Source organism: Alligator sinensis, unplaced genomic scaffold (genome assembly GCF_000455745.1).
Source record: "Alligator sinensis unplaced genomic scaffold, ASM45574v1 scaffold1841_1, whole genome shotgun sequence".
Lineage (NCBI taxonomy): Eukaryota > Metazoa > Chordata > Crocodylia > Alligatoridae > Alligator > Alligator sinensis.
In genome coordinates, this window is record NW_005843034.1 from 217,251 (window position 1) to 238,798 (window position 21,548).

The 21,548-nt window shown below is 46.3% G+C and overlaps 1 protein-coding gene across 3 annotated transcripts in view; it reads left to right on the forward strand.

Annotated features, from left to right (window-relative positions):
• Positions 1–14,809: 14,809 nt before the first annotated feature.
• DNA2 (DNA replication helicase/nuclease 2) overlaps positions 14,810–21,548 on the forward strand; it is a 36,994-nt gene continuing 30,255 nt past the window's right edge. The window contains exons 1-4 of one of the 3 annotated variants that reach the window (XM_025193243.1): positions 14,810–15,123; positions 15,467–15,646; positions 18,774–18,957; positions 20,901–21,046. In XM_025193243.1, coding sequence (XP_025049028.1) covers positions 15,579–15,646; positions 18,774–18,957; positions 20,901–21,046 — 398 coding nt within the window. In that variant the 5' untranslated portion in view covers positions 14,810–15,123; positions 15,467–15,578. Of the gene's footprint in view, positions 15,124–15,466; positions 15,647–18,543; positions 18,603–18,773; positions 18,958–20,900; positions 21,047–21,548 lie in introns of those variants that run through there. The other 2 variants (XM_006036852.3, XM_025193244.1) reach the window with 2 other exon arrangements.

The following is a 21,548-nucleotide window of genomic DNA, read 5'->3' on the forward strand; positions in this document are numbered from 1 at the left end:
AAATGCCAACTTTGTTGTCTTTGAACAGGTGAAATTAATAATTGGTCATGCAAATGTTTCTATCTGTGCTCTAGAATCCACACTTCCCATTTTTTTACTGCTGCATAATGCTTAACATGCAAGGCTTCTGTAGGTTTCATGTATTCTGTTACACCTGTGAAGCTCCTTTGTCTTCAGTAGACTTGCCCAGGTGTAAACAGAAGTTTTATTATGTTACAGCTGCACAAGATAAAATAGAATCCAAGACTCTCTGTTAGTAGTGTTGATTCTGCAGGATTAATAAGTAAATGTAAAAATGGTAACTAAAACATGCAGCTGGATTCTGGTTGGGTAAGATACTGCCATTTTGGCAGTATTAACCGTTCAGAATAAAAGTACATTTAAAAAACTACTGTAATAGTATAGCGAGTGCTCCTCCCAAGGGTGGTCACGATGCCCCCTAATGGCTGCTCAGCCTTTGCTAACCTGGCTTCCTTTTGGGCACTCTCCCCTCTACTGGCCTGCCATGCTTTGATGTTATTAACTTCTGAGGAAAGGAAGGCTATCCCAGGGCTTCCCAAGCTTGGTCTTACTCTTATGACCACAGGTGTCTATGATCATTGCCTTAAGGGCTAATTACATGGGCTCCATGTTCCCCAATACTCATGCCTTGCAGATAGCATGGTACAGGCTCCTAGCCCTACTCCTCGCCCCTTCTGGGCTATGGGCTTCTTGGCCCCCTTGGTCTCTGGCTGTGGTCCCTGACCTTCGGTCTCCCTAGATGGTGGCCCCACTCTTAGGCCAATTGAGATTTCCAGGCTTCCTGGCCCTGGCAGTCTCCGGCTGTATGGTCCTTGACCTTTTGGTCTTAGACCCTGCCTTCGCTCCTAGGCCAGTTGAGACCTTTGGGCCCCCCTTGTCCCTGCTGACAACTGCCCCTCCTGGGCTCCAGACATCTGGGCTCTCTGGCCTTGCTGACACACAGCCCTCTATCTGGGCTTGGGCCCTCTGGCCCCACTCTGCCCTTTGCTCAGGCTCCAGCCTCACTCCCAGACCTTCCTCATGCTCACCCTTCTCTGGGCACTTTCACTTCTGCCCATGCCAGGCTTCAGGCCCCAGGCCCTCTCTATTCCACCCCTCCTGGGCTCAGGCTCTCTTCTTCTGGGCCCTAGGCCCAGTTCCTCTGGCCCCTCTTTCTCTGTCCCTGGGCCAGCTGGGACCTCCTTGCCTCTCCTTAGTCCCTTCCACAAACCACCAGAGCTTACTCCCAGCTTAGATCTTAAGGCAGGAGCCTGGCTGTAGCCCTACTACCCAGGAGTTCCTGTCCCTGCAGTTCTCAGGACCAGACTTCCTGATCAGCTCAGACACTGGTTTTATATACATCAAGCCTGGTCCTCTTCTGGTCGTGTGATTTTTCTATTTGGCCCCTGCCACACCTGCAGGCTGCTTCTCCTTCAGCTTCTCTCTTCTTAAAGTGACAGACGCACCAAGTGCCCTGTCACAAACAGTTTAAGACAAATATATGTTTACTAGCCAACTGCCCATCAAGAATGATGGGGGGAGGGGGCTGGGATAGAGTACTGCCACCTAATGTTCCATGCTGCCACCATTCTGCCTCTTGCAGGGAGTGGGGCGGGGGAATCGAGGCCAGTGCAGCTTGCCTCAGCTCCCCCACCCCCTGTCCGGTCCTTGGCGCGGCTTGCAGAAAGCAGGGTGGGCTGGCCTCGGCTCCCCCGCCCCCTATCCAGTGCTCAGTGTGGCTTTGGAATCATGGTGGCGCTTGCAACTGATGGTCAAGAATGACGGCGTTGGGATGGTGTGCCTAACACCCAATGCTACCGCTATTCTGCCTCTTGCAAGGAGCGGGGCAGGGAGCCGAGGCCAACAGCACTGGCCTCGGCTCCCCCACCTTCTGTCCAGTCCTTGGTGCGGCTTCGGAATCATGGTGGTGCTCCCCCACGCTTGGAGCACTCTGACTGACTGTTTCTGTCAACCAATCAAAGCATGAATAAAGCTTTATGGAGTGACAGACTTGGGCTTTTATAATATTAGAATTCCTCTATAACCTAAACATTCTGGGCTTTTTAAATAAAGCCCTGCTATTTCTGAACGGGTTAGCCAGCTATATTTAATTGAGTTTGATTATTTTAAGTATTTTCAGTTAAAATTTGGGTACAGACCTATAAATCTATAATAGATTTTTTTTTTTTTAAAGCTTGCTTAACATTTTGGAACTTAAATGTATAAAATGGATATATTCTCTCATTTAAAAACCTCTAATAAATAAGGCAGAATTAGCCCTGTGATATTGATCCTGGATTAGGCCCATGATGGTTCTGTACAACTGACTACTCGGAGGAAGGGCAGAAGGAAAATTATCCAGTCTTTCTTGATGGAAGAAATGTACTCTTTCCTCTGACAACCCTTGACATGAGAACACTTCTGTAGCAGTGAAGTCCCTTTTTCCCTTAACCTCCCATGTTTTTGTTGTTTCTCTTTTCCTGAGCTCCATGTTTTTGAATGCCTTGGTCTTGGGTTTAAGCCAGAGAAAGTCCATGAGCTGGTTAGGTGGATCCAGCCAGAGTTGTAAGAGCACTTTGGTCAAATCAGTCAGTTTTCATGTTTCTCAGTTTTCCTCTGTGCATGCTTGCTAAGTAAAAATCTGGTGAAACTTTTTCACCCCAGGGTTTATTTTTAACAAGAAATTCCATTTTACACTTTCTATTAAATTTATGATGATAGGAATGGAAATTTATGATGATGGAAATGGAAACCCAGATGGTATTCTCGGTTTTAGAAGGCTTCTTAAGTAGCCTTTTATTGAAGTCAGAACCATACATCTTACACAGATTAACAAGCATAAAACTAATTTACACTTCCAAGATGCACTCAATTTGTATATTTGGTGTAATATTTCTACTCTGTTTAACATGTGGAGCTTAAAGAAAAGCCTTAAGAGATATATATGATTAAAACATAAGCTAGCTTCTATCTCATACCTTGATATTTAATACTTACACAGTATGAAACAATAATTGAAGACTATTTCTTTGATACTGGACTTGATGTTCTTTACATTTTTTCAAAATATTGAATCAATCCAGTTTCAGTTAAGTTACCTATTGCTTCAGTTCAGTTTGAGGCTGTTTTGGTATATAACTTACAGGAACCCACAAAACAATAAACATTTTGGTGTCTTTTTCGAAGTCAGCCTGTTTTTTGTTTCCAACCATATGCATGTCATATTTCACATGTCACAAACTGTTACTATCTTACATTTCCTTTCTAAGTCTTTTGGCTTTTGCATTTACTGTTTCAACCTTTTCTTTCTATTCCCAAGGGGTTCTACCTATGGAAAGAACTTTACTCACAATCCTAATTGTGGCAACATGTATGGTATTCTGTCTCTAATATTCTATTCTTGAACTACATCTATTTTAAGTTCTGTTCTCCACTGTTTATGTGGCAATAAAGTAATAGATCCAAAATCCTGACCAAATGGCAGTTTATACTACAGTGAAGTTTTGTAACTGAGTTTCTATTAAAGCATGGTTTTGTTCTACCTTTTGATATTAGCCTCAAAATTTGCAAACTTTTTTTCGTTGCCCTAAGTAAGAGGTTCCAGAATTTACATACTGAGTATTAGTATGCTCAAATACAAATCTGACGTTCTTTTGGTAAAAATTAGGAAGATGGAGAAAACCTATTTACTAGACTTTCTCAATTGGGATTTGAGTTGTGTGCCTTAATCCACAGTGAAACTCTGAAAATATCAGCCTATGGTTTTAGGGTTATTGGTTGTAGCTATGTTGGTCTAAGGACATAGGCAGACAAGGTTCTTTGGGTAGATGTGATATTTTATTATTTATTTTTCCAACTAATAACAGTTTCTTTGCCTCTGTGTTCTTGAATAGGGACCGGGACATCCCTCCTGCCAGAAAAAGGGACAATTTCGGGGATAGCTCCATCAGGCCTTAAGTCAGCACAGATGTAGTTAGGGAACTTCTGGAAGGGCTAGACATTTTTAAATCTGCAGGTCCAGATGCCCTCCACCCAAGGGTGTTGAGGGAGCTGGCAGGGGTCACTGCAGAGCCCTTGGCCCGGCTGTATGAGCATTCTGGTCATTTGGCCAGGTGCTGGGGATGGGAAACTAGCTAATGTGGTCCCCATTTTTAAGAAAAGGAAGACCCAAGTAACTATAGGCCCATAAGCCTCACCTCAGTTCTCGGGAAGATTTTGGAGAAAATCATCAAGGAGCATGTCTGTGGGGGCCAGCAGGGGGGATCGTGCTCAGGGGCAACCAGCATGTGTTCATCAAAGGCAGGTCCTGCCAGACCAACCTGATTACCTTTTATGACCAGGTAACTAAATCCCTGGATGATGGTGTCACTGGGGAACTTAGTCTTTCTAAACTTTAAGAAGGCCTTTGACGCTGTCTGTCACCCTATCCTCATCAATAAATTAAGTGACTCTGGCATTAATGCCTGCACGGTTGGATGGGTAAAAAATTGACTGATGGGGCACACCTAGAGAGTAGTGGTGGACAGGTTGTACTCTACCTGGTGAGATGTGAGCTTTGGGGTACCCCAGGGCTCGGTCCTCGGGCCCGCACTGTTTAACATCTTCATCAGCGACTTGGATGAGGGAGTGGAAAGCACGCTGTCCAAATTTGCTGATGACACTAAGATGTGGGGTGAGGTGGACACACTTGAAGGGAGAGAGAGGCTGTAACTAGATTTAGACAGACTACAAAAGTGGGCAGATGAGACTAGGATGGGGTTCAACATAGACAAATGCAGGGTGCTGCACCTTGGGAGAAGGAATCCACAGCGTATATACAGGCTGGGGAGTTACCCTCTTGAAAGCACAGAGGCGGAAAGTGATCTTGGAGTCATTATTGACTCCAAGGTGAACATGAGCCACCAATGCCAGACCACAGGCAGCAAGGCCAGCCATACCTTGTCATGCATCCAAAAATGCATCTCAAGCCAGTCCAGACAAGTGATACTCCCCTTCTATGTGACACTGGTCAGGCTGCAGTTGGGAGTACTGCGTCCAGTACTGGGTGCTGCACTTCAAAAGGGATGTGGCCAGCCTGGAGAGGGTTCAGAGGAGGGCCACCTGCTTAGTGAGAGGGCAGCAGGACAGGCCCTATGAGGAGAGACTGAGGGACCAGAATCTGTTCAGCCTCAGCAAGAGGAGGCTGAGGGGGGACCTGGTGGCTACCTACAAGCTCATCAGGGGAGATCAACAGCAAATAGGTAGAGCCCTTTTCTCCCCAGCACCACTTGGGGTGATGAGGAACAATGGTAATAAGCTGATGGAGAACAGGCTTAGGTTAGAGATCAGGAGGCAATATTTTACAGTTAGGGTGGCCAGAATCTGGAACCACCCTGTAGTTATTGGTTTTTTTGGGGTCAGGCTGTCTGGGATCTTGTGAACCCAGCCTTCATTCCTGCCTGTGGCAGGGGGGCAGAATCTGTTCAGGACTCTCCTAACCCTAGCTACTATGAAACTATTTAGTTAGTCTAATAAAAAATATTACATCTACCCAAAGAACCTTTTCAGCCTAGGAGTGTGAGCCTGAAGACGGCTGATGAGGCCGAACTGGGATTGACAAACTGTTGCAACTTGAGCATGTTTCCACAGGGGGGGGATGGCTTCAGGTTCTTGATTCAGTCCACAATACGCAGTTTCTGCTGTTCTGCTTTTCCATCTTCTGTTGTTCAAGAAATCCCAGGTACAGGGCCGTGCTCATCACAAGAGAGGAAGGAAAACCCCCCACAGTCCATACCAATCAGACCATGAAGTAAAATATATGGTGATTGCTCTGATCCTGACCGGAGGGGTGCATGACCCTGTACCCAGGAACCTCCAGCTTTGCTTTTATTAGGAAAATCAGCACATCCCAGTTGAAGTCCCTAGCCTTAGCTGTAGCCAGTACTCATTGCCTCTAGGGAGATTTTAAAACAGCCTGATACAGGTAGCAGAAAAAAGAGGGGGAGGAGAGCAACCAGCAAAGTTCAAAAAGCATAGGAAATACCTTTGGTAGATAGTAGGCATAGCTGTGCCTAGATCAGCTCTGATCAGTGGCTGTCCAACCTCTTGAACACTTCCAGTGATGGCAGGTCCACACCCTAGGCAGTTTATTTCACTGCCTCATTTCTATTGTTCTGCATTTTCAGTTTTTATTAAAAAAATAATTCTGGGAATTTTTCACGGTTTATTTTCCAAACATAAAACATTCCATCGCTGCTCCTGGGGCTGCAGCAGAAAGCTAAGTGGGGGGAGCTGTCCGTGGGTGTGGGGTGGGGCCACGGTTCTTGCTGCTATGCACACCCCAGGAGGGCTGTGGGCCAGAGAGCTGTGCCAGGCTCTCCCTGAGTAGGTGTGCCCTTGGATTTGCACACAGGACAAGAGCAGGCTGCTGCCTGCCCCAAGCGCTGGGAAGAGTTTGGTGCCACTGCTGGACCCAGCCAGCAGCAGCCTGCTCTCATCCTGTACGCAGATCTGAGGCCATGTGCCCCTTGGGAAGAGCCTAGTGCTGCCCTGCAGCCCTCCCGGGGGGCCACGTAGCAGCAAGTGCTGTGCCCCTGTGCCCCACACCCATTGACCGCTCCCCCAGCTTTGTTCCCTGCTGCAGTCTTGGGGGCACGTGCCAGGCTGCCCTGGCACTCGGAGGAGAGCAGGGAGTGGTGTGTGGCCAGATGTGGGGTGGCGGGACAGACCCAACCCTGGCACCAGCGCCTGCCCCACCTGGGATCAGAGCTGGGAACCCTGTGCCCCAGGCAGCGGCTTCAGCCATCTTCCCTCAGCTTCTGTGTGGCCAGCATCACTCCCCTCACCCCCCGTTCCATGTGTGGCTGCTGCCACCCTTCCCCCTGCCCCAATTGGATTTTACTGATTTACACTGAAAAACAGGTGTAAATCAGTAAAAAACCAATAACTTCAATAAAAAAAACTGGTAGCTTACTGGTGAAATTCATTAAAAACTGAAAATGCAGAACACTACTCACTTCTCACAGTGAAGTTTTCCCAGATTTCTAATGCAGATTTACATTGCTGCAACTTCAAGCCATTGGTCTATGTCCTCTTCTCTGTAGCAAGAGAGAAAAGGTGCTTTCCCGCTTCTTTATGGTATCATGTCCCCTCTTAAGAGCCTTTTCCACAAGCTGAACATACCAAGTTCCTTCAACTTCTCCTTGTATGACTTACCTTCCAAGCCCTTGATAATCTTCGTTGTCCAGCTCCGCATCCTAACAATAATGAGCAAAGGCAGCAGTGCTCTACTTACCCACAAGACTGGAAGGCTGTGTGGCACCAGTTTGGGTTGGATCCCAGCAATGGGATCAGTGTATAGGTGAGCCCCTGGGTGCTAGATCTGGCCATGTGCTGACCTGATCACTCATTCTGAACCCCTGGAGAGCCCCACAGGCCAGGTGACACTCTTCCACAGGCTAGTAGATGAACACCACGGAGCTAAGATTTTTTAAATGGACAGGATCATTCAGTACTTAGATTAGCTGTAATTGTCACATTTCCTGGCAAGGGAAGAGTAAGAGGCACAGGATAAGACCTGGATCTGGAGCTTGCTTATTAGATCAGACATCCTCTGCTGGCTCTTCAGGGTGGCACCTTACAGACTACCTTGTTCAAAGAGACATAAACTTTTGGAGGTGACAGCCCATCAGGAATTTGTTTGCAGTTAGTGCTGCCTGCATGATCCTGCCCTTCCTTAATAGTTTACTGTTTATTTTGATTATAAATTTTGGTCTGGGAAGAATAAGTCTTGCTATCTTGGCTAACACCTGACAGCTGGATATTTCCTAGTTAGTATCTTCTCTATTTTTTCTCTAGTATCTTCTAGAGAGTAGCATCTTCTCTGTTTTAGATAGTATCTATTCTGATGGTATTATAGTAGCCATAGTTTTGATTCTCCCTCTGAGTCTCCTTAAAATAAAATCCCTGCAGATGGATGGTATGCTATGCTAATACATATAAAATGAAGTCCACATAATTTTTGTAAAAAAAGATAATAGAGAAAAAGGTCTCTATGGAATAAAAAGTCTTATACGGCAAACAACAGTGATTTGGAGATTGGTTCCTGGATATTGGTTCCCTCATGCTAATGAATTTCAAAAAAGTATTTCAATACAGTTTCAGGTAGTATATCTACTGAGTCTATATATTATATTTTTACAACCATGTTCTTCATTTAAGACACATTTTTCTATCTCGTTGTGTAACGAAAATGTGCAGGTACAATGGGGGGGACGGGTGTAGGGAGGGAGGAGTTTTAAATTCTATCAAATGTAAAAATTAAAATTAAAGAAAAAAATATTTTTCTCTATTCTGCTGGAGTGCACCTGTAAATTTTTCCAGTTGATCTAATAAAAGGTATCACATCTACCCAAAGAACCTTGTCTGCCTATGTCTTTAGACCAGCATGACTACAACCAACAATCCTATGAATACCTGACAGTTCAATCCACAAATATTGCTAATCTGCAGTTCCATTTACAAATTACTAGAGATTTTGCATCTGGGAGCTGACTTAGATTAGCATAAGGTACATTTTAGGATTCTTTAGGGAACACGCAGTGGCCTTGTAAGGTGTCACCTTTCAAAACAAACAAACTTGCTACAAGCCATTACTCACAAACATCAGGTTTAGTAAGTATTTACCTTACTTTGCATCATTGGGAAGCTGTTTGCCAAAGTTCTCCTGCTAAGACTGCAGAGCCTTCTGGCCAGAGTCTACCCTGAGTCTCTTTGTGATTTCAAATCCAGTAGGTCTATGGTGGATATGGTATTTTCCTCGAGAGAGCTACAGGAAAAGTGCTGTGAACAAAGGAAATCTCTGTACAAAGTATTTGTTGATCTCACCAAAGCTTTTGAATTTGTCAGCAGTAATGGTTTGTTCCAAATCCAGAAGAAGATTAGCTGCCCTCCTAAGCTCCTGAGTATCATCAAGTCCTTCCATGTCAGTATGTGTGGAATGGTGCAGTTTGATAGGTCATATTTGGAAGAATTTGAAATCCGGTGTGGTGTCAAACAGGGCTGTGTCCTAGCTTGGATGCTTTTTGGGATTTTCGTTGCTGTTCTACTAAATATACATTTAGTGGCTCTTCAGAAGGACTATACCTTTGAACCACATCCAGTGGGAAACTCTTTAACCTCACTCGACTCAAAACAAAAACCCACGAAGTTCTTGTCTGTGAAATGCTCTTTGCCAATGATGCAACAATTGTTAGTCATTCAGAAACTGGGCTGCAGTCTCATGGACAGAGACGACCCGAGCAGGGTACAGGGCCCAGGGCAAATCAGCCTGTGTGGGGCCCTGCCCCCATACATGCTGGACACAAAGAAGTTAGCGGTGGATTTGGCGGTGGGGGAAGTGGGGAGTGCCAAGCAGTTGGATGCGAAGCTGGTGGCGGCAGCAGCAGGCAGATTCGCCATGGCCATTCCACCCAGCTCCATGGGGGCCCCCCAAAGTGCGGGGCCCAGGACGGTCTCCCCAATTAGCCCCCCAGGGACGGCCCTGCTTAGGGTCAATGATGAGATAGAGGAGTCATCAGGAGCAGGTAAAATAAGATGGTACTCGGCATGCTGGCACAAGCGCAAGTGAATTTGTATATGCAAATTACAGAAGGGTTTGTTTGTTGCTCACTGGACTCCTCAGTCACTCAAGAAGCTGTGATGGTACCCTTTAACTCACCGAAGGCACAATCTCCATGGTCTCCTAAGACCGGTGGCTGTCAATGAGGAGAAGTATTTTGGGGTTTAGGATCTAATGTGTTTCCCATTTCATCAGATAGTTAAGAAAGATGCAAGGCTAAATTCTGCTATTACACTGATAGCAGCATGTCTTTATTGATTGCAGTCTCCAGAAAGACACCAAGATCCATGTCTGCAATGCAGTTATCATCTCCACACTCCTTTACTGATGTGGAACATGGGTGACCTACTGTTATCTCAAGAGCATGGAGAGGTATCAGCAATGATATGTCCGGAAAATCCTCCACATCAAATGGTAAGATCTCTGCACGAACAGCTGCATCCTTGCTGAAGCCAATGTTACCAGTATTGAGTTGGTGATCCTCAAGCACCAGCTTCATTGTACTGGATATTTGACTCCTGACTCCCAAAACAAGTGCTCTACTCCAAGCTTAGTTGAAGCCTGAAAGCTCAAGGTGGCCAGAGAAAATGCTCTACGGACACATTGAAGGCATACCTCAAGAAAATGTTCACTGACCTAAAGAACTTGGAGGAGCTGGTTGCCAGTTGACTTCAATGGTATCACCACCTCAACCAACTGGCAGCCTATTTCGAAGTAAAGTTTCTTGCCCTTAAAGCAGAGAAGGAAGAGTGAAGGAAGGAAAAGGAAAGGAATCTCAGCCTAAACCCTACTCTTCTCTGTGGAAAGACCTGCAACTTCAGTGGACAGATGTGTGGCTTGAGGATTGGACTCTTAAATCAACTAAAGACTCATCAGTGAGCCATGGTAAAGGTCATCTTTGAATCAAGGGATTGCCATCACCGATTATGCTAATTTACTTACATACATTTTGCCCCATGGAAATAAAAGTAATGGAGCTAAATGTGATCTCCCAAACCTCTTTTAAATTATTTTGACTTAAATTATAATGAGAGCTCTTAGAACTAGTAAACTTTTTAAAGCAGTGGCCTTTTGCCCAAAAATCATGGGGTCAGGGGGAGGGAGAAAGTATCCCTGCAACTTCTACTAAGATTCCATTTCACACTATGTAAACTGTATTTTGGAGCAACCTACAACATTCAACATGTCATAATCTTTCCTGAGAGGGGATTTAAGAAAAATAACTTTTATTCTCTATTGTTAAGATTACAGCTTCAGCTGAATAGCAAATTCCATGTATAAGTCAATAAAAAATATCTGTTTGGCAAACTGGAAAAGGTCACGTGAATGAGAAGCTAAGAGCGCAGGAAACATTATAGGTAGTACAGGAGGTGCCTGTGTGCTATAACAGAATGTCTGGGTAAAACTGAACTCCATCTGGTAGTATGTGTTCAACTTGTATCTTCGGTAAATTTGTCTAAGGCATGGTAACTATGATGTCCAGATGTGCTTCATACTCATGAAATGACTATCACTGAAAAGCCATTAGAGAGCAATCTAGGGCCATCAGCTTTGTCTCACAACTACTAATCCACCTCTGTGGGGTGCTAGCCTATTTAGCGGACCTTAAGTCCCAGAGCTGTTCTAGGGACCAAGAAAGATTCAAGGAGCCTGTTCCACCAAAATCAAGTACATAAGATAAGTATAAATTAGGGCTGACAAACAATTAAAACAATTAATTGCGGGATTAAAAAAAAGAAGTCAAAATTAATCTCAATTTTAATTGCACAGTTAAACAATAGTTACCACCCCTCCCACCCAACAGCCCAGAGCCCTTGCGCCCTGTGGCTCCTCCCCACTACCACCAACAGTGCACAGCCCCAGCTCCGACCCCAGGTTTACCGACACCTGCTGCAGTTTCGCCCCGGCTGGAGCGGACTAACTGGAACCCATATGAACAGATCTGACCCTAGCCCGCCCTGTGCCTGCTCTGAACTCACCTGCCCACTCTGAGCAGCAGCAGCAGCTAAGCAGAAGCTGCTGCTCAGCACAAAGGAAAAGCGGCCCCTCACTGGTGCCGGGCTCTTCTTGCTGCAGCCACCCAGAGTCCTTGCCCAGGCTGACCCGAGACTCCTCTGCACTGCTACCCACAGGCAGAGGGAGAAAAAAAATTTGAGGGGGCTGAGCACTCATGTGCACACTCCCCACCCCCAACAGGAAAGTCTGTGGGGAAAGGGCCATGGAGGGCGGGGAATGGGGTTGCGACCAGGCAGGGATCGGAGCAGAGCCGGGCCTGGGATTGGGGCTGGGGCCCGCTGTATCCATCCCTACCCTTGTGCCCAGGGTCATTGCCCGGTGCTGGTGGCCCCTGCGAATTTGCCACCCCTCAGCCCCGCACCAGCCCTGGCTGCCTCCCTGCACTGGCCCTGGCTCTGCACTGCCTGGGGGGACCTGGAATAGGTCCTGCCTTGGCTGCACTGCTGGGCCAGAGGAGACAGAGCCCATGGGATCCCTGCACCCGCCTCACATCATCCCCAGGAAGAGCCTGGCAGCTCTTATAAAGGCATGGTGCTGGGCAGTCAAGGGGTAGGGGGGCATGTGGCCCCTTGATCTTTGCATGGGGCACAGGCAGGCTGCAGCTGCATTCTGCCTGTCCCTTGCTGCCTCTGAAAGCGGTGCGGCGCCATGTGCCTTACTGTCTGGCCCACCCAGCAGCAGGACTCACCTCCAGGCTTTTACAAAGATCAATAATTAGTACTTTTAAGGAGTAAAATGATTGTTGTTAAGAAATTGTCAATCTAGCATTATAGCTTTCCTGCTATGCTGGTCATGAAGTGATTAAATTAGAAAGCAGAGTAACCACAACTAGGTGGAACTCTGCGGTAGTGTGTGAGGGTGAGGCGGCTTGAGGTTTTGGGATTTAAGATGTTTGGACTGCAGTCCCACACCAAAGAAAATATCTAGAACTCCAGTAGCAGAAACATCAGCTGGATTATATGCAGGTCTGGTGGTCTTAAAAGTCTTTGGGACCTGGCAGCTGGGTCTGTTTTCACAACAGGGGACTGTCCAGAGGAGAACAGGCCCAAATTCTAAGGGACTGAACTGAGGAACTTATCCTTAAAAAAACCAAACCCCCAATAAACCTATTTAACCAAAGATGAGGTAATAGCGCTTACGCAAAAGGAGGCAAAAAATGTCACATGTAATTGTAGCATTTCTTAGGTTCTGACTGCTTGATTCTGATGTACCCTAACCCTGAGGTTCATGTAGTGCATTAATGCATTATAGTTAATAGTTTTAACACTTCCCCAACTGTCCATTTTGCTGTAACGTGATCTTTCACCTCACACTGAGTTGCCTGTAAAAACTTAAGAATGAAAAGCCATCTTTTTTGGTGATAGCTTTTACTGGCCCAGTGGTGACTGTTGACAGTGTGGAAGGGGCACAATTTAAGGGTTCGCGTGGTGTGCAGTGGGGTTCAGGGCAGGCACTCAAGAGACAAAGGAGTTTTGATTTCTATTCTAGAGCTACTTTTTAGGGTTACTGTGAAAGACTAACACCGACGCGGCGAAAAGAGCCGGAGAATGCCGCTTCCGGAGCCATTACCACAATAGGATGGAAGCTCTGAGAGTGGAAAAGAGAGAGGAGACGGGAGTTTCAAAAGAAAAAGAGAGAGAAAGAGGATCCCCAGGGGATAAGAGACTTACCTCAAGACTTCTCATGATGCTGGAGAGAGCGGAGCTCCGAGGAAGAGGGGCGGATCCCTGAGGAGACAAACTGCAACCTGCCGGACGGGTCTGGCTACTGCCCTGGAAAGTAAACAAAGAAAAGTGGAGAGTGACTTGACCCACTCTGTCAAGCTTGGAGATGGCATCTGATCATCTGTCACGAGGATTCAAGACTTCAGGCACACACAAGATAAAAGGTACACACTTATAGCAACAAAATAAAGAGAAAGTATATGGTGGGGTTTGAAGATAAAAGCCCGCCCAAAAAAGATAAACAGACGAACAAGAGAGAAAGAGACTTTGTTTTCTAATACTAAGTTCAGTCCAACCAAATTGACAGCAGTTACATAAGAACATTATATAGCTAGAATTACAAAGTTGATATGATTGATAAGGCTAAAGAAAAAAAAGGAAAAGGATATAAATGGGCAACTTCTGCCTAAAAGTAAAGAAAGTCTGTATAGAGTGATAAAAGATAAAAATAAAGACAAGTGTTAATCTGAATCAGACTGTGAATATATATATATATATATATCGGCGAGTGCGTGTGAATAGTCGAGAAGGTGAGCAAGGTATTCCTCTATAATACCGGGACCCCTAATAAAGGCACAACCCCCCCAAAACCAACAAACAAAAAAACCTGAACTATATATAATAACTCTCCTGGCTAGTAACATCATAAATTAGAACATATAACATCCAAGACATGACAGGCTGGAAAGTTGGGGTACCTATAGTTCTTTGGGAGACTATAAGAGGGTACAAAGAGGAATCCTAAGTGCCACCATCACGGTTACGTTTCGTGATACTTTGTAATAGCAGATGGAGACTGTTCTAAAAGTTCCTAGTGAAGAAAACTGGCAGGGGGTCTGTGGCTTTCCAGAGCTTGGCCCTTGCCCCCATGGTGCAGCGCTGGTCCAGACTCGCCAGAGCTTGGCTCCTGATGGCCTCGACCAGCCCTGTGCCAAACTCCGGTGTGCCCAGAGTACCCCTGTGCCAGGTCCTGCTCCCCACAGATATACCTGTGCCAGAGCTAGTCCCACCGCTCTGCTTTGCTGTCCTGCCGCCTCGTGTATGTGCGGCGCCTCCTGCCCCGCATTTCCACGCTTTACCTTCCCGCTCCCTTCCTCTAAATGAAACTGATGAGCAGTAGAGAAGGGCCGGGCGAGTGCCCCCGCGCGGAGCCACGGTGCCGGGGTCTGGAGGAGCGCGTCTGCCCGCCCCGCTCTGCCAGTCGCCGGCGGCCCCAAGCACGCGGCGGGGCTGGGGCTGGTTGCCAGGCCGGTGAATGTGTGGAAGCGCCACGGTGTAAAGCAGGACCCCTCCGCGCGCCAGGTCGCTGCCCCACCCACAGCCCTGGGCTCTGAGGCACCAGCGCTCCCGCGCTCCCAGCCGCGCGCCGCCAAAGCGGCCATTGGCTGAGCACCCTCGGGGGCGGGGCCTTCCCTCGAGGCGCACCAGCCCAGCCTAGTGCGCCTGCGCCTCTATCAGCGGGAATGGTCCTGGCTGCAGCAAGCTAGATCTTGCGATACTGCCGCTGCTCCCGGCGCGACTGGGTTTCTCAGCTTCCGCCAGCGCCATGGAGCCGCCGCCGGACGAGCGGCCGGGGAGTGGTGCCCGCGAAGAGCCGGCGCCGCCGGAGAGGTGCCGCCGGGGGGCGGGGGCGGTTGGAATCGGGAGCGGGAAGCGGCGTCTTAGTACGACCCGGCTCTGCTGTCTGTATAGAGCTGGTCTTCGGCGGGGCTTTCCTGGCACTTGTAATAGCTGATTCAGTCCCTAGAAGCCCCCACTAACGCACCCGATCTGTTCAGAACTTGGGTGAGTCGGGTCCGACTAACACGCTGTCTCTTCTGAGCATGCGCTGGGCTCGCCGTGGGAGCGCGCGAGTTTAAAGCCTTTTTTTTCCCCCGAGCTAAGCCACTGTAGATGTGTGAGCCACATTGCCTTAAAAAAAACCCCGAAAAACCACATTTTCTGAAAGAGACCTACCCTGGGGTGAATTTTGGCACGTGTAACTGAACAAGGCTTTTTTTTTTTTTTTTTTTTTTTGCCAGGGAGGGAGTTACAGGAGGAATGGCATTGGAAGGCTACCTTAGTCTTATCTAAACAATGACTATGGCCTTTCTAAACAGTGGTTCTATTAACATCATTTTCATTTCAGTTTTCAGAAGAAAACAGTTGACTTCACTGATACAATATTCGTTAAAGGTTTGAACAACAGATACCGTGTGTTAAGAGTGAATGTAGTACAGAAAAAGGGAGAAGATCCTGAAATGCATTTGACAATTGCAGCATCTCAATCACCTGAGGATACAGAACTATGTATTCTGAGGAATGACTGGTAATTGATATGTAGATATAAACATTTTTTGTAATGAGAATATTTTGGTTTATTAAGTAAATTCTTTGTATGCTCATTTTCATTATCTTAAAAGTGCAAACTGAACGCAATTAATCTAATAAGGTATTACTGCCATGCTGGTCTTGTTTGTTAATATCTAACTGAGGGCAGTTAGTATCTAGAATAAACTGTATTGTTACCTTACATTTTTCACATAGTTTAGTCGTGGTAAAATAATATGAATAAATAGTTAAAATAGTGAAACTTGAATTATGTGGCTCTGTGTTCACTGTGCTGACTTGAGCAGTTAGCATTATTTTGGGAACACAGATTTATAGAAGTTTAGGGCTGGAAGGGACCTCGTGAGATCATCGGGTGAAGCCCCCCCTGCTCTGGGCTAGAAAGACTGCTGGGGTCAAAATAACCCTAGCAAGGTGTGCATCCCGTCTCATTTGGAAGATCTCCAGGGTAGGTGCCTGCACCACCCCTGCTGGGAGTCTGTTCCAGTCTGGTCACATGAACCGTGAAGAAGTTTTTCCTCATATTCAGTCTGAAACCTTCTAGGAGTTTACGATCGTTGCTCCTGGTTTTCCCCTGGGGTGCTTTGGTGAATAGTTGTTCACTTAGCCCCTGATGCTCTCCCATGAGATATTTATAAGCTTCCATCAAATCCTTCTGGAGTCTTCTCTTTTCTAGGTTTAACAGTTCCATATCTGTCAGCCTTTCTTCATATGGCTTACTCTTTAGGCGTCTAGTTTAATTGATAAATATACAAAGAAATGGGTATTATAGGTTGACATTGTTGCCTACCCCGGTATACGATTTTTGGCCGGAGCATTGAAAAACACCACAATACCTACCTTGGAAGATGCCGGAGTGCCGGCATGCCAGAGAAACAAAATGAGGGCAGGAGGTACATGGCAGGATGCCCTGCTTATGCCCCCTACCCCCCAGCCCTGCTTGTGCTCCCAGCCCCCCAGCCTGGGCTCTGTGGCTATCAGCAGCTACCCCGGCTCTAGGTAGCTGCTGGAGCCCAGGGTGATCCCAGCAGGACTTGCAGTCTTCCAGCTGCCTGCTGGCAGCAGCCGCCCAGAGCTTGGGCTGGCTGCAGCTGGGAGGCTCCAAGCAGCTACGCTGGGCTCCGGAGCCCCAGGCATCAATTCCATACCGGCGTGTGCACCCGCACGTTGGAGCAGGTGGTGGGGGAGGGACCTGAAGCAGTGCAACTCGTCTCTTCCCCCGCTCCCAGCACAGAATTGGCGACTGGGCTCTGGAGCCCAGTGCAGCTGTTTGCAGCCTGCTTGCTGCAGCTGCCCAAAGCCCAGGCCGGCTACAAACAGCTGTGCTGGGCTCCAGAGCCCAGTCACCAGCTCTGTGCCAGGAGCTGGGGGAAGAGACAGGGGTTGCGCTGCCTCAGGCCCCCTCCCCCATCTGCTCTGAGGTGCTTAAGCTGGCACAGCTGTTTGGAGCCTGCTGGCCCCAGCTCTGAGCAGCTGCTGCCAGGCAGGAGCCCGGGCTGCTTCCAGCAGGCAGCTGGGACACTGCAAGCCCTGCTGGGAGCAGCCCGGGCTCCGTTGCTGGCAGCAGCTACCCAGAGCTGGGGCTGGCCATGGTGTGTCAAGCAAAATGGCATCGTGTGCCATGCTTGGCATGGGAGGTTGCTGACCCTTGTTGTATACCTTGACTTCTAAAAGGCCTTTGATCTAGTATCCCACAATGTCCTCACGAGAAAATTGGAGGATTGCGGGCTTAACTCTGAGACAGTCAGGTGGGTGAGAAACTGGCTGCAGGATAGAACCCAGAGAGTCATAGTGAATGGATCTGTGTCATCCTGGCGAGAAGTGGGCAGTGGGGTTCCGAGGGGTTGGTGCTCGGTCCAGTCCTTTCAACTTTTTTAATGATTTGGATGTGGGGGTGAACAGCTCACTGGCCAAGTTCATGGATGACATCAAGTTATAGGGGAGAGTGGTCATTCTTGAAGACAGACTACAGATACAGGCGGACCTAGATAGGCTAGCAAGTTGGGTGGATTGGAATCTGATGAAGTCCAATGTCAAGAAATGTAAAGTGCTCCACCTTGGTATGAGCAACTCCCAACATACCTACAGGCTTGGCGGCACCAAACTAACTAGTACCATGAATCTGGGGGTAATAATAGACCACAGTATGAACATGAGCCAGCAGTGCAATGCTGTACCCAGTAGGGCAAATAATATTCTGGTATGCATCAATCGATGCATCTTCAGAAAAATCAAGGAGGTGATTCTTCTGCTCTACTCAGCACTGGTGAGACTGCAGCTGGAGTACTGCATCCATTTCTGGGCACCACGCTTTAACGAGGATGCAGACAAGCTTGAGAGAGTCCAAAGAAGTGCCACCCATATGATCAGAGTCTTACATGGCAAGCCATACAAGGAAAAGCTGAGGGATCTGGGACTTCTCAGCCTGAGGAAAAGAAGGCTGAGAGGGGACCTGATAGCAGCTTACTGCTACACTAGGGGAGTACATCAGGGGCTCCGTGCACAACTGTTCACCAGGGCATCCGAGGGGAAAACCAGGAGTAATGGCCACGAACTCCTGGAAGATCGATTCAGGCTCAATGTTAGGAAAAACTTCACAGTCATGGTGTTTAGACTGTGGAATAAGGTCCCTCTAGAGGTGGTGCAATCACCTACCCGGAAATCTTCAAGAAGAGAAGAGACAGTCACCGTGATGGGGTCACCTGACCCCCAGTTATCTTTCCTGCTTGGTGCAGGGGGCTCAATCCAATCTTCCGAGGTCCCTTCCGGCCTTACAATCTATGAATCTATATGAATTGGGTAATTCAACTATGTTAACTTAGTTCCACTGAAAACAGAAGTGGGAAAATAGTTATTTATGTATTTTTCAGCCTAAGTGTGCATATGCACCAGGGCCACAAGACCAGAGCCTCTTTAGCTGCTACTGTCTATTGGAGGTATGCATGTGTCCTTTGCCCTTTTATCTAACCATAAAAGATGGGAGGGACTGTTGCTTCCTCTGTTTTCTCTTGCCACCTGTGACAGCGAGTTTGTTTTGATCTTGGAATATATGCTCTTCATAGTGTTTTTGTGTCTTACACATAGTTATTATAGTTACTGCTTTTTAGGAATTCTGTTCCAGTACTTTCAGGAGACATCATTCATTTAGAAGGAGCGTGCAACTCTGGTTCTTGGATAATAAATGGAGAGTCTGGATACTTAATTCTATACCCAGACTTGCTGATTTCTGGCACCACGGTATCAAATAGCATTCGATGTATGAGAAAAGCAGTGCTGAGCGAGAAGTTTAGGGTAAGTGTTAAAATCATGGAATAGAAAATGTTTCGGAAAAATAATTTGTTGCATTCCAAATTTCTCACTTTTGGGTGAGATGGCTGTTGTCCAGTAGTAAGACTTGACACTTTCCATTATAAGGTCCTATTTTCAGATATATAACTCTGCCAAACTTTAACCATTTGGCATAAAATGTTACACTGCTGGGTGTTTGCCTCAGGTTGAAGTCTTTGCTAAAATGTCAGCCAGAGTGGATAATCTGTTCTTGAAAATAAGGGAGGGAGGTTGAGAGACAGAGAATAGGTAGTGCCAATACTAAAAAAATATAAATAAATCTGCCAACCTGATGCTTAAGATCAATGATTTTAAATTTGGTAGAGGTATGGAGTGTGTAACATAGATGTTCTTTTTCTTGTCCCTGTGAAAATCCAAAAAAAAATGACAAAGTTTATAAGCCTTTGAAAATTACTATCCACACGTTCAGTAGAGACTCCTAGAACTTCTCTGCTAAGTTGCATGCTTCAGCACGGACCCGAGCAGGAATTTCCATGCGTTTGTCTACTCTGGGGTCCTGCAAGTGAGGGCTCCCTCTAGAACTGGAAAAGGGAAACTGCAGTTTCAAAGCTCTTGTTGCCTAGTCTGGTAGAAGAAGCGGCCTGTTTCAACTGCCAGAGACCCAAAAGACAGTCTTACAAGTAGTGGTGAGCTGGGTGAGGCTGAAACTAAGAGTTGGATGGTTGGAGAGAGGAATGAGGGAGCTACTGAGGCAGAGGGGTAGAGGTTATAACAAACTTCAGGAGTAGCTAAATGAGCTGGCTAAATGAGGAAGATATGACTGAGACAAGGAGCCTTGGGAAAGGTAAGAAGTCGGATTTTGAGGGGAAATGGTAGAAGGATCTGACCTAAACACTTCTTTCCTAAGTGGAGAATGCAACCCACTCTTGCTGGCCTTTCCTTTTTAACCCAGTCCTAGGATCATATGAGCAGTTATCTGTGGCTCAATGTCCCATCTGAAGTATTTATCCTAGAGGACCAAAACTTATTCCTACTTTGGTTCATCATTACACTCATCAGCAGAGGCCTGTGTAGTGGATCTAAAGAGTCTAACCTTGCTGATGGTGATATTGTTAAATTGACAACCTTACCATGATATTGCCTTTGTTTGTTTGTTTTTAAGCAAACTAAACTACAAAGCAAAACATTAAAAAATGACATAAAGAATAGTGTGCTAAGAATAATCAGAGTCACATGGTCATACTAGGAAATGACAGAATTAAGGCTAGCCACCAAAACTAGTGGATTCCTTTGATCTTGATCTTCGTATTTCCATTTTTCCTATATGACAAATGGTGATAATATGCCTAATCTCATAAAGGTGTTTTGAAAACAAACGGCAAGGCTTGACTCTAACACTACATTTTTATATAGTTTATTTTCCTTGTATACATTTTTAATATTGGTTGGTGTGCAGAGGTTTTGAGAACTGAGACCTTTCTTAGCAGGCTTAACCCTGTGGAAACAAACTATCTGCCCCAAAGATCTTGTGGCCAAAACAAGTCTAAAACAGACTTCTAGACTGCAATATCCTTTTTCTACCCAGTCCAGACAGGTGGCCTTTGGGAAAAGGTGTAAACTAGTACACAAAACTCTCTTATTTTTTCCTGTCTAAAGCAGTCTTCTATGTCATCCGGTTAAGCTGAAAGGCCACCTGGGACTTTTTTTTATAAACCTTTTCCTTGTATGATACTGGCCATTTGTATTGATCAAATTGGATATTAATGGTATAAGTAGAAGTGTGTGTGTGTGTGTGTGTGTGTGTGTGTATTCCATGAATTATCAGTCATCATTCACTCTGATAGCAAATTTATAATTAGGGTTGTCACCTAATTACATTAGGGCATAAAGTTATTTTGTATGTACATCTTACTAAAACTTACCTCTGTATGATTTTTATATTGTAGAGTTGTGAGTCTGGTTCACGTCAAATGCTGGTTGGCACAGTCCTTCACGAGATTTTCCAGCAAGCAATAACTAATAATTTGGCAGCAGAAAAAGTACAAGAACTGGCCTTCAAAATTGTCTATGGACCAAAATATCTAAAAGAATTGTAAGTAGAATTGTGGTTAGACTTGGAGGATGGAGAGCAATAATGTAGTTGTGCACCAAATTAAATGTCTCTGCAATATAACTCTTTCAAAAATTTCAAGTATTCAGGGGAAAGTTTACTGTTCAAAGAATATTGCACAGAAAGACACAACTTCCATATCTAGAAGTATTTGAGTTCAGTAGCTAAATTGTCTTGCAAAACTAGCCAGGCAAGGTGAGCATGTTTGTTTCTGGGATGTTAGATGTTTGTGATAGTTGTGCAAAGATGAGCTTTAACATGAATGAATACATTATCCCTAGAAAGCAACCAGAGGTGTTAACTGACAAAGTAGCGGGGCTTTTGTAGTTTTGCATTCCTTCTCTAGTTAGGAGCTGAGGCTGAAGCTGCTGTTGCCACAACAGCTGCTGCATGGGTAGCCTGGGACCAGAAGCAACCCTGGCTGGAGCGGGACCCCAGCTGGAGCCAGAGCTGTGGCAGGGAAGCAACTAGCAGGGGGGGCCGG